The 12,831-nt window shown below is 35.6% G+C and overlaps 1 protein-coding gene across 4 annotated transcripts in view; it reads left to right on the top strand.

The window, feature by feature from the left end:
• Positions 1–12,831, top strand: part of CAMSAP2 (calmodulin regulated spectrin associated protein family member 2) — an 84,270-nt gene that overhangs the window by 53,734 nt on the left and 17,705 nt on the right. For all 4 annotated transcript variants that reach the window (XM_075760114.1, XM_075760113.1, XM_075760112.1 and 1 more), the window contains 3 exons: positions 1,552–1,691; positions 10,333–10,426; positions 11,489–11,582. In XM_075760114.1, coding sequence (XP_075616229.1) covers positions 1,552–1,691; positions 10,333–10,426; positions 11,489–11,582 — 328 coding nt within the window. The remainder of the gene's footprint in view (positions 1–1,551; positions 1,692–10,332; positions 10,427–11,488; positions 11,583–12,831) is intronic.

Raw genomic sequence — 12,831 nt, 5'->3', positions numbered from 1 at the left:
TGTTGCAGTGCTCCATTTTTTTACATGGTTTTAAGTCGTATTCTTGTTTTCTACCTAAATGCGCTTGTAGCCTGTCTACGTGCCTTTATTGTTCCTCCAGCAGTGCCCTTCAGCTGGATTGGCTTCTCCTAATCTGATGTCTACCTTTTTGATATATTTTCTTTCCCTTGTTTTGCCCAGGCTACTGAACCAAGCGTTTTCAGTCTCCCCTTCTGAAGTGGATTTCCATTCTCATTATTATCCTCACTAGTCTGCCTCTGCAACTAGTCCAGTTTTGGTTCATCTTTCTTGAATATGGATGGTTGTAATTGTACACAGAAGTCCAGACTGGCATCTTGTTACTGCTTTGTACAGTGCTTCTCTGTCACTACTGGAAATAATTTTTCTGATACATTTTAGCATTATGTTTGCTTTTTTTCCATAGCTGCGTGATGCTGAAAGCTCATAGACATCTTTACGTTAGCTAATACACGATACCTTCCTACTCTATGTCATGTTCAACCAATGAATCACATTAGAATTTTATTAGATCCAAATGCATCACTGCATTTTGCATTACTAAATTTAATCCCATTTTGGGCAGTTTAATCAAACAGGTTTTTTCTATTGATAATCATCTGTGAGGTTGGGATGATGGAATATATCTTCTTCCCTTAGGATGGGAATCCTTGTCCTGCTAGCATCAAAGTAAATTCCATGTCTGAAGAAATCTTTTAACCTAAACAATTTAAAACTGTTCTGTGGAGCTCTATCATACATTGTTGCTTTAGGAGTAAAATGTTATTGGTTACTTAATTTTCCAAGGAAATTGTTATTGCTACTTAATTTTCCAAGAAGCAGTCATAAAAAGAGAACAGGAGGTTAGCTGAGGGTAAATGGTATTTAGAGAATACTGTTATAACTACGCTAGTCTGTTCACTGCTACTACTTCTTTGTCTTTAAATAGCACTTTCAAACAGAGAATGGTAATTCATATATCAAAGGTTTTAGATCTTTGTAAAATCTCGTATCAAACATCTACATCCACAAAAACAAATAGATAAGAATAAACTGATGCTGTGTTTTTTGGTGAAGATTTAGGGTTAATAGCATTAAAATGTATTATCAGATCCCTGTGCAAAGACAAAGAACTAGTAGGTATGGAGAACTTTGTGAAAAAGCATACATTTCCTACTGCTATTGCTGTATAGAAAATCTAATTGAAAAAAACCAACATGTATATTATTGATCAAATATAGTTTTTCATTATATGGAAATAGGAGTTAGAGCATAACCTCCATTTTCACAAAAGGCAAAGCAGAAAATAAACTTGTCAATAGTGAAATAACACAATTCAGGTTTAGAAAAACATCTAAAGATATAAAACTGCAGAATAAAATGTAGAGCTGTCATTTCTTAAGTTTCTGAAATAGAAAAATAAAAGTCTTCGGGGGGGGAAAAAAATCAAGTCTGAATTTATCCAGAAAATGCTCCAGAATCCATCAAAGCAAAAAGCACTTTTTTGCAAATCAGTAACTATATCTAATCTTTGCTTCTATTCTTCCTTTTTAGATATTTGTTTGAAAGAGACAATGTCTTTGGCTGACAGCTTGTATAATCTACAATTGATTCAAGAATTCTGTCAGGAATACCTTAACCAGTGTTGCCATTTCAGTCTTGAGGATATGCTCTATGCAGCTTCTTCAATAAAGGTAAAAGTAAATAAATAAATGGAAATGCAAGCATAATCCACAGGACTGTTTTGCTAATGATACATTTAATAATTTTTGATCTGCCTCTATATGGCTATATGAAAAAGCATGTTGCATCTCGTGGTATAGCATGCAACACAGCAGCATGTAAAACCACCTTCTTTTGAAAGTCATGGGGTTCTAGTAATTTCAAAGTATTTTAGAAAACGCACTTGCGAAAGTATCTATAAAAACTTCGATTTTGTGTGAAACTATTTCATACTTATCTTCTTTCTTATTAATTAATTCTTAGTTGAAGCATGTAATCTATAATATTTCTGTTAAAATATAATAGTGATCTGCATTAGTTTTAATTTATTAAGGCTTTTGTAAAAAGGACAAAATATCGAAGAGTTGTTTATGGAATTATTACCCTTCTTACTCATTTCTGTGTACACAACAATTTTATGGTTTTTAACCTTAAAGCTTTTTCACTTTTGTAAAAGTGTAAACTTCTGAGTTAATTTCGTTGAAAAATCTAATTGGTTTTATGCCCAGAACGTAAGCAGGAACACAATTCCAACAAATACAGTTGTTTGAATAAGCAATTAAGTGTTTTCAGTCATTCTAAGATTCTGCTCTTTTAGAAAGAAGGAAAAAAATATTTTTTGCTTATTCTAGCATTTTTAAGCCTGTGGGGAAAGACAAGGAGTAATCAATTTATTTCCTGCCTAATCGTAACTTTAATTTTTCATTGTGTTTCTCTAAGACTTTCTTCTATATAAAAGTTCATTTGCTTAAGATTCTTGTTGGCCTGCCTTTAGGGAATGAAATATTATTTTTATGGTGTCAGCATATCCATTGCATAGGGCGTGTAATTAGTTTCTAAATATCTAGGTCATTTCACTGCTCTTATCTTTACAGTAATCTTACACGCTGAGTCAGAGGCTAGAGCCTGAATGCAACTTTGTTGTCTCCTGTAGGGTTGAACCCAATCCTTTTCAAATAAGTAATGAGTTGCCAGGGTGAGTAAGGGCAGTAGGACCAGGCCTCGTCAGTCTAGACTACTTAGCTGCTGGTGTTTTATTTTGTATATGCAAAGTTGCGTAGTCACTGCTTTCAATCAGCTTTTGGTGTTTTTAAATTTCAGATACAGTAATCTACCTACCTACCGACTTGTAAAAAGCCTGCTGCATTGCAGTCTGTCTTGCCTGTAGTTTCCCAACATAGGGTCCTACAACCATCTTCAATGATCTTGAGTAGAACTCCACTGCATTTTGATTGTTTCTCTCTGCTTACAGATACATGGAATAAATGGAATTCATTATTCTTTGGTTTCACTCGTGACAATTAATAATACTGGTTTTTATAGTACTGGTTTGGATTATTTCTCAAGGCAGTATGCCTATGAAGCTTCAATTTTAAAAAAGTAACTATATTAAATTTTTTGTCAATATCTCAATGCACCAGACTTTACACTTCTAAAATGCTACAGACTCAGTAATTTTGCTGTTTCTGAACACTGTTTTTAGAGGGAATTTAGATTTCTTTCAAAGATTTCGAATATTTCTAGAACTGAGAAGGCCCTTTTGTGATCATGTTTTTACAAGTTGCTGTGGTGTGGATACTTATTTATATGTAAATGCTGCAAAGAAAGGCTGCCAAGTTTTTCTTCTAAAACTTGGCACAGAAGCTTTGGCTAGTGCTATAAACTCTGTTTTTCCAGTGTTAAGAATTAATTTGCTTTCAAAATAAATTCACAGTTAAAGGAGCTCTTTCTTAGTTTTCCAATGCATCTGATTAGAGTAAGTTTTAATAGATGTACATATTCTCCAAAGAATTTTATTTTCACTTTGAAAAAAAACCTTGTATTGTAAATGGATATTTTAAATATTACACATTGATTTAAACTAGTTAGTAGAAGTCACCTTTATGTCAGTCTACAAGATTTACATAGAATCGAGTTTTAGGATTTATAGAACCATGTGTCTTTGTTTCAGGTGTCCATGTTAATCAGCAAAAATTTGTTTTCAGGGTGAGTCAGACTGCACAGTAGGTGGCACTATGCTTTTGGTTAAAAGTCTGTTACATTCATAGTGGTGACAGAAAGAATAAAAAGAACCAAACTGCTGATACGTTACTGGACAAAGCCTCCATAAAAAAATGACAGCTGATTTTTTGTAATGACTATGCTGTGCCTTGTGTGGTCCTAGAAATTACACTAGGTATCCTGACTTCATGCTAGTCCTTGAGAAGGAAGGGAGCAGAGCCTCTTTCTTTCAAAGTCATCAAGCACAAAGTGCATACCTTACATTCTTTACTGGGCACACTGCACTGTCCTGTTAATGTTAAATCAAGGTAGGTTGTAGATAGTACATGATACAGAAATTTAGTGCAGGACTTGACCAAAGTGATTGTGGCCACTTTTGGCTTTCTCATCAAAATGCACAGAAACAAAGTCAGCTTAATTTAAAACTTCTTTTAACAAATATCCGGAGTATTTGATATAGGCTGTCAGGTTTTGCAGCAGATGAAACTGTTGGCTTAGTTCTGTTTCAGCACAGAGGAGAAATAAGCTTTGGCTGGATTTCTAGACAGCTTTAATGTGTCACAATCAAAAGAAGCAGAAAATAAGTTTTGTTGCTCCTCACTTGCCCATTTCTCCTCCTCTATGAAAAATACATTTGGGAAGTTCTTCATGAGATGTTTACGAAGCTACTGATGTTAAAGAAAAAAAAATCTGAATACATTCCATGGATGCTTGAGGCACTACCAAGGGACCATACTGGTTCCTGGTTGTTTTCCTTTGAGACAAGCCAACACAAGTAGAGAGACAGTACCTACAAATAATCACAATATTTTCTGAATCCTCCCTGCATATTTAATAAGAGGAAAGAATAGAAAGTCTTGGATCTCGCTTTAGTTGTGCAGATTGAGTTTTTGCCCTGATCCTCCCTCTTCACTTTTCCTGTAAGCAGTTTTATCTTGAGACAAGATTTGTTTTTTTTTTAATATCTTGTTCTTTGCCTGTATCTGGGAAATTACATAGAACTGGAAGAGATTTTTTTTATTGTGTTTTGACACACACATGTTCTGCCTATCCAAAGAAAAAGTTTGTACAAATAGAAGAACTTGCATGAAGTGCCATCACAGGAAGCACAAACGACCCTGCAGAACAGTAAAGACTTGTTTATTGCTTTGGCCCAACAGTTGATTAGCACTGCCACATCAGTATATAGCATTTGTGGCTTGAATAAATGTCTTATGGAATGTATAATTTCTGAAAGGATGTTGTAACGGACATGTATGGTTCCTGAGTAGAAAGAAAAAAATGCATCTTGCATGTTCCATTTGTCATATGAGATACATGTTAAAAGTATTTCTAAAAGAGGAAAAAAACATCTTTGGTTGTATTTGGTTATATTCTTGATATTTTTAGATCATTCTCTGCCAGTTTGTTCTAGTAGGACCGCAGGGTTCAGACCTAAGAATAAGTCACTTAGGGAGATTTACTGTCAAAGAGGGTACTGATAGCTTGAATCATTTGATGTTTACCATTATTTGAGACCTCACGTAGGAACTTGGCATTGAGTCAATTGACACACAGTTAATTATTGTCTTTTGTAAGTGTTCCTTAATCTGAGCCTTCAAAAATGTGTGTGTGTTTATGGGTTTTTTAAATAGTGATCCTAAACTTTTGCTACTCATTTAAACATATTGTCGTACATTCCTTTTTCATTGATAAAGGATTGAGGCAGGGTGAGACACAGATCACGACCCATATTAGAACACCTTTTATTAATTCAACTGCTGTTATTCATAGAATGAATCCATTATTAATAAGATTCACACAATGCATTCATTTTTATCGCACAGTTCACACAAACACACAGTCATTTTTACTGGGTTGGAGGCCAAGCCAGTGGCCTCACAGAAGTAGGGGGTCATACTGGCTCACTGGTGACTTTTGGGAAGGTGTCCAGAAAATCTCTCAAGGGATCACTTGTCTCTTTAGGTGTTTATACACATAGAATCGTGTACTCTTTGTCTACATATAGCAGCTACTGCCCTCATGGGTGTGGTTAGGGTTATACAACCTGTTGTAGACACTGGCACGTGCTGATGGCCTTGTACAGATCTGGGCGAGTCCTGCTGTTCTGAGCGTCTGGGTTCTTGGGGAGTCAACAGGACCATGGGTCTGCAGCCTCTCAGTTCTTGGGAAACTTCTGTGTGCTGCCCCTCAGCATGGATGCTTGCTCTCTTTGGCTGCTGTTTTCTGATATCTGTAGAGTCTGTTCACCCAAACTTGTGCAGAAGGCACGTTTATTCAGGATGAAAGCTTTCTGAACGTGAAATGAAGCAAATTTGAGAGGTGATTGTTGTCTCTTGTCTGTGAAGGGTGTTCCTTTGACCTAAATGTGGGCCAGACTCTAAACTGTGCAGAATCACAGCTAAACACATGGAATAGGTACTTTATTTTTCCACTAACCAGAGCAGGCAGAACAAACATTTGCACTGTGGCTCACACAGATGGAGAAGCTGGTTCCAGAATGTCCTTTTTTCTTTTTTTTTTCCCCCACTACTGAACTGGAGTATATAGTTCCTAAAGGGTTATTTTCTACTAAAAATATTTATTGTATTTGAGCATTTTGAATGCTTGCACTTTCTGATGTAGTGTTGATGGTAACTTTGCAAACAACGTAAGCAAAAGCTATAATTAGCACCTTGTCCTCTGAGATGTGACAAATAGTGTTCAAATACATCACATAGATAAATCATAGCAATTAGGGGCTACGCAACGTCCACAAGTGTTGTACAGCTTTCCCTGCAATCTCAGTGAAAAAACCCACTGCCAATCAGAGGGCTAACCCAAGTCTGAACTTGAGTGCAAGTCCTCGTCCGTGTGTATGGACTCCTTAAGGACCTGGGAGAGCAGCTGGCTGTCTTTGGTGAGGCAGTTAGGTACCTACAGTAGGAGTCTGCCCGGGGATTTGATTCCATCTGGCTGGTTTAAAAGGATTCAGGATCAGGAGTGAAAAGGAAGATTCAACCAGGGAACAGTTCTTTAAGAGAAGATTTCTCTCCTGGGAGGGACCAAATGTTCCTGACTCATTATTTAAAGGGAAGCAGCGTGGTTTACTTTCACTGATGTTAATCGGCCAGTTTTCCCACTTCTTTGTTCTGGTCTGAAATAAGACATACTGGAGTTTTCAACTTGAGTTGCTGTGGCAGGAGAGATGACAAACTGATAGTGCATGAATCATACACAGGGCTGTAATTTGGCCTTCTCCAGAGATTTTGAAACACTCCAAATTTCTTCAGTCATGATGCATTTATGTTGGCACTTCTATAACATATAATCTATGGATTTGCATTTGAGGTAACTTGCTTTCCTGGCCTATTGAACAGAGATTTTAATGTGCATTATGATTTAAATTTTACAGTATATTTTTATGTTCTTTTTGAGAAAATTCCTAAAAGCATCTGTGGATGCTTTTTCATTTCATTTTATTGGATTCAAGCCTGATTACAAATTCTTTGTATCACTTGTATGTATGACCTTGTAGTTGTTATTCTATAAATATGCACATCTAAAACCTATAAATATTAGAAGGATGCAATTATTTTAAGTGGCAAGATTGGGCATACTATTTCTGTTAGCTAATTTGATTTAAAAATTAATTGTGATTTTAAAATTGTGGAGGGGAGAGATATTAAATAAAATAATTTATCTTTTTTGTATAAAATTTTATAAAACAAGCTAGCTTATTTATCTCCCTTTGATACAGAAGCAAGTAATAACTTTAGATTTTGTACTCAGAATATGGAAATATTTTTTTCTTCCAAAAGATGATCTTGCAAAATCTGTTAAACAGAAGGATTTTTATTGTACGGTACCAGAAGATGCAATAGATAAAATGTAACCAATAGTGCAGCTGACTACGTGCAACTAATGAACAGTCTGGAAAAATCAAATTGAAAGAAATAAATTAGAATGTTTAGCAATGCATCTATGAAGCTGCAAGTCTGCCATCTGCTGCTCAGTGGTTTTGAGGCAGTCTGAGCTGCTCAGAGCTCCGTTATTGTTTAGTACTGTTAAAATACTGTTATGCTTCTGAATATTTTTGTGTATAAGTGCATGTGACAATCATGTGATGAGCTATTAGAACTTCTGTCAGCATAATTAAGGCAAAATCTGTGAAAATAATATCTATGTTCTTTCTAGCCCTGGGTAGCAGGATTACTACAAACCCATAGTTAGTTTTTTCCAAAAAATTAAGTTACTGATTATCAGTCTTCCTCTTTGATCATTATTATTAGCAACCCTTTCCGACTAAAAATAACTTATGAGAAAATGCATTTTCCATCATGATGTCTAAAGCAGCCTCAGTTCCAAGCAGGCTGTGCAGCCAACAGTTTCATGTTTACTTCAGTAAATACTGCTTTGGTGATTTTGGAAAAACAAGCTGTCTTGCAGTAGCTCGGGACTGCATAGAAAATATTCTTAGAAGGAATATCTGAGTCCTTCATAAAGTAATCACAGTATGAAATGCAGCATTTCAACATAAACATAGAAAATTTGAGTATTTAAGTACAATATTATTTCAGATGGGGACAAAGCTATGTTTAGAACATTTTATAATTTGGTTTTTGTATGTTATGGTATAACCCAGCAGGCAGCTAAAATAAACAAACAAACAGCCATTCGCTCACTCCTCCCCAGTGGGATGGGGGAGACAATCAAAAAGAAAAGAAAAATAGTAAAACTTGTGGGTTGAGATAAAAAAATTTTAATAGGACAGAAAAGGATGATGATGATGATAAACAAGTGATGCACAGCACAACTGCTCACCAACCAGAGCCAATACTCAGCTCGTTCTGAGTCCAAACCGCTTCCCATTGCACCCCCAGTCATATACAGAGCGTGACGTCATATGGTATGGAATATCCCTTTGACCAGCTTGGCTCAGCTGTCCTGGCCATGTCACCTCCTAGCTTCTTGTGCATCCCCAGCCTCCTCGTTGGTGGGGAAGTATGAGAAGCTGAAAAGTCCTTGACTGCTTGGCAACAACTAAAAACATCAGTGTGTTACCAACATTATTCTCACCCTAAATCCAAAACACAGCACTACACCAGCTACTAGAAAGAAAAAGAACTTTGTCTCAGCCAGAACCAGGACAAAAATTCAAGTAAAAAATGTAAAAAGTTGGAGAGGAGGTAAGGGTAGGGGGAAAGTATTAAGATAAAAAAATGTAGAAATTCTAATACTTAGAAATTGTAGTATTAAAAATAATATTTTGCCTGAGAAGTACATCTGATTTTTGTCTTTATGTATATTGTTTCCTAATGAAATCAGTGTGTGATACCAAAATGCTATACTTAACGTTTTACTTGAATGGAAAAGATTTTGCTATGAACTTTTTCTCTCTCAGTTCTGTTGTGCTGAATAAGCAGAGGCAGGGGTTTTCCTAGTCTATTTATAGCTTGTATGTAGTAAATATGGCAACATCTGGCTGATCCCTTCACCAGATACTAAAGCGTATGACCAGCTTTCAGTCTAAGAGCTTCCTTTGCTGGAGTAAAGGCTTATCTACAGTAGAAATACTCAGGAATAATAAATCTTAATGACAAGTGTGAAATAGATATTTAAAATCATGTTTTCAAATTTACTGATAGAGAATTGAGGTTATCTCATTTATTATTAAAGATTTTTGTTGTAATTTTTTTTGTTATTTTAAAAGATGTTCTTAGCCCCTAATGCCTGTGGTTTGCTTTTGAAATAAAATGACATTTTGTTTAGAATTTTTGTCAAACGTTTGCTCGCACTACATTTGAAGTACACATTTTTAAGGCAACAAAATGCAACAATGGAATTTGACATAGTGAAGCTGTCAAAAGAAGTCTTAAACGGAAGTCTTACATAGTCTGAATACAATTTTTAAGTACATCCTCTGTGGGCATACACCAGGTGTGCTCAAATATACAATTAAACATTGAATGTGAGCAATCTGAATGTGAGCAAGGGAGATATATCAGTGATATATGAAGTGTGCGTAAATCTTTGGAGCTAAAACCTTGTTCTAACCTGCATTGAACAAACGCTGCTGCTGGGTTTTGTTTTTAATTAGACAATTGTAAATTTGGGTAGATCTTCACAAAAGTGGCAAAAAGCACATGCTTGTCACAAAGGCCTAAATCAGATTCAACATTCCTATGCTAAAACTAAGGGCTACCAGAGTTCTTCATGTTAAAAAACTGAAAATTTTATTGCCTAGCCTTGCAAAACAATGGGCTTTTCACAGCTCTTTTTTATGGAAATGGCTAATCTGTTTGACAGGCATCCTTTTCCACTCATCCTGTACCTCTCTGCCCTGCCTCTAAGACATCAGGCATGAGCATATGCTTATTATGAAACGTTCCAACCCGAACGGCTACAATCTAGTCGAGTTACCTGTATTCGATAGTTGGTGCTACAGATCAGTCTTACCAATCTCATTTTCTAAGAAATCGTTAGAGGAGAAAACGTAAACTGGATGAAATGCAGACACATATCCTGAATGCTGCTTAATCTATTTATTTGCAGGCTTGTGTTATAACAGAAATGTCTTTTTTTCTTTTTTTTCTTTTTTTTTTTCTTTTTTCTTTTTGTTTTGTTTTGTAGAGCAACTACATGGTGTTCATGGCAGAATTGTTCTGGTGGTTTGAAGTGGTGAAGCCATCATTTGTACAACCTCGTGTTGTTGTGCATCCCCAAGGTAATTATATTAAGGATTGGGTTTAATATGCATGTTTTTTAATATATGTGTGTACAGATTGCTATTGTGTTCACAAATACAGCGAATATTTTATTTAACAGGATTTGGTGGTGTACAACCCCCTTAAAGAAGGAACAAAGTACTCTTTTTCCTCATGTTAATCTTCATCTCCTCTCATAAATCATAATTAGATCTTGTTGTATATTACCAAAAACTCATTTAAATTGTTGTGGTATAATCACTTGCAAATTTTCCTGACCTAAACAAGCCTAGAATCCATTTATGCCCATGCAGGGATTACAAATGTAATAAGGAGCCAAGAACAGAATTTAGCCTGAAGAGCTTGTATTGCTGAGAAGATATCAAGAGAAAGGAACATAGATCTGGGGAAAGTGGACAGATAGGTACAAAATGCAATTTTACAATTAACTGGGTGCAAAGGCAAAGTCTTCCATCAGTAAATTCTGAAATTTAAAAATCCACCTGTCAGGTAGATCTTGAGATCTGTTAATGAGTATAGAGTCATGGTAACTTAACGTTCATATGGTAGTGCTCTGATTGTTTCTCCAAGAGCTAGGATGAGATTTTCATTGTGTGGCTTTTTTTTCATTTATATACTTTATAGCAAATACAGATCTGGTATTGCTAACTAATTTAGGATATGGCCAAAATACTATTTTCTAGCGGAAGAGTCAGTCCAAGGGTTTGGGGAAAAAAATTGTTTTCAGAAAAATTTCTTCCAGAAGAAGAATATTTTTGCTAAAGATTGCTTGCTTTTAGTTTTGTGGCTCTTTTTCAGATATTTTTTTAATTTATTATTTAACCCGTTGCCTTTTGTAGTCATTTTTGTCATTCTCCATTCCCTTAATTAGTGCCAATTTGGGAAGTTTGGATGAGGTAAAGCTGAAAAGAAGTGACTGGGTTTTAATCTAAATAATGGAACCAATGAAAATTCTTTAAAACTTTGGAAATCATAACTTCAGATTATTTCAGACAGCATTTCTACAGTGGATTTTAACCAAATACTAAACTAAATAACTTGCGCTTTCTTCTTCCTGGCAGCTGAACCTGCAAAAGATGCAGCTTCTGCTCACAGCTTGAATGCTAACAGAAGAAATTATATGGATGGCCCATCTGGTTCTGACTTTGTAGCCAGGTAATGTCAGAGAATCACTGGTATTGTTTCACAATCTTCTCCTTTCTACTAAAAATCAAACACAGTTTTTTATTTAGTTTTGTTGCCTTTTTGCAATGCTCCAGGATTTCCCAGAATTCACAGTAAATTTTCAAAAAATGGTAAAGAAAGTGAACTAAGGTAACAGCAAGAAAACCACTGAGTTTTAGTTTGGTCTGATTATGTTACTTAAGTACCATGAAGGTCAAATAGGTAAAAATAAATACTTCTGCTATGATGAACTTCCCAACTCTTGTGAGCATCAAGAATGGAGAGCTAACTGCTTTATTAAATATGTTTGCAATATTTATATTTTTTTATAAACATATGTGAAACATTATTTTTAGTATTACTGTTACAGTAATACTGGAAGCAATATAAAAACATCCTGTTTCCCTTGTGGTCTCTAGCTGATTATGCATTTGATAAGAGGCAGAAATTGCACATTAGGCCTTCTTTTTAATCTTTCTTTTTAACAGAGTAAAGAAAGCCTTCCATGATCTGATCTGAACATAGTGGATGAGGGGTGGCACTGCATTACATTTATAATTTGGGGGCAAAGATTTATTGATTGTGTCTGAACTGACACAGAGGAGAAGGATAAAGTTAGCATATTAATTGGATATTCAGTAAATTGTTAGTTGCCAACCCAGCTAATCCTGTTCAGCCTTTTCTGTTGTTTTCCAATGGGGTTTTTGGGGGAGGGGGTGTTTGGTTGGGTTTGGGGTTTGGTTGGTTTGGGGTTTTTTCAGTATTTAGAAATCTATGCTGACTTTAATCAGGGAGTAGTATTTCTTACTATCATTAAATGCTGTGATTCCAAATCCTTTTCCTGTGTGTATTGGAAATGTTTCCCTTGTAGACAACAAAGTTATTTTAGTGTAAACTGAGCATGTAAGCCCAGGAGAACAAGAAACAGTAGTTTTGAACATATCTTTTGGAACACGGGTTCCCAAGGCCATTTGCACCTTGCAAAGCCACTGCAAGCAGTCCAACAAAGGGCTTGTAGCTATGACTGTCCTGCAGAACAGAGAAAGGTTTGCAGTAAAAATTACTATTTGTATATGGTTTCCAACCTGATGTCCTCCTTTTAGAGCCCTTCACGAACAAAACTTCAGTGACTTCTCTTTTAAGAAGTTCTATGAAGATAGTAAATCATATGTCAGTTACACTTAAAACCAAATCAAACTAAAGAAGCACAGAGTTCTGTGCCATACTTGTGCTGTAGTGA

The sequence above is a fragment of the Balearica regulorum genome, chromosome 8 (assembly GCF_011004875.1).
Source record: "Balearica regulorum gibbericeps isolate bBalReg1 chromosome 8, bBalReg1.pri, whole genome shotgun sequence".
Lineage (NCBI taxonomy): Eukaryota > Metazoa > Chordata > Aves > Gruiformes > Gruidae > Balearica > Balearica regulorum.
This window is presented reverse-complemented; position numbering and strand designations above follow the sequence as displayed.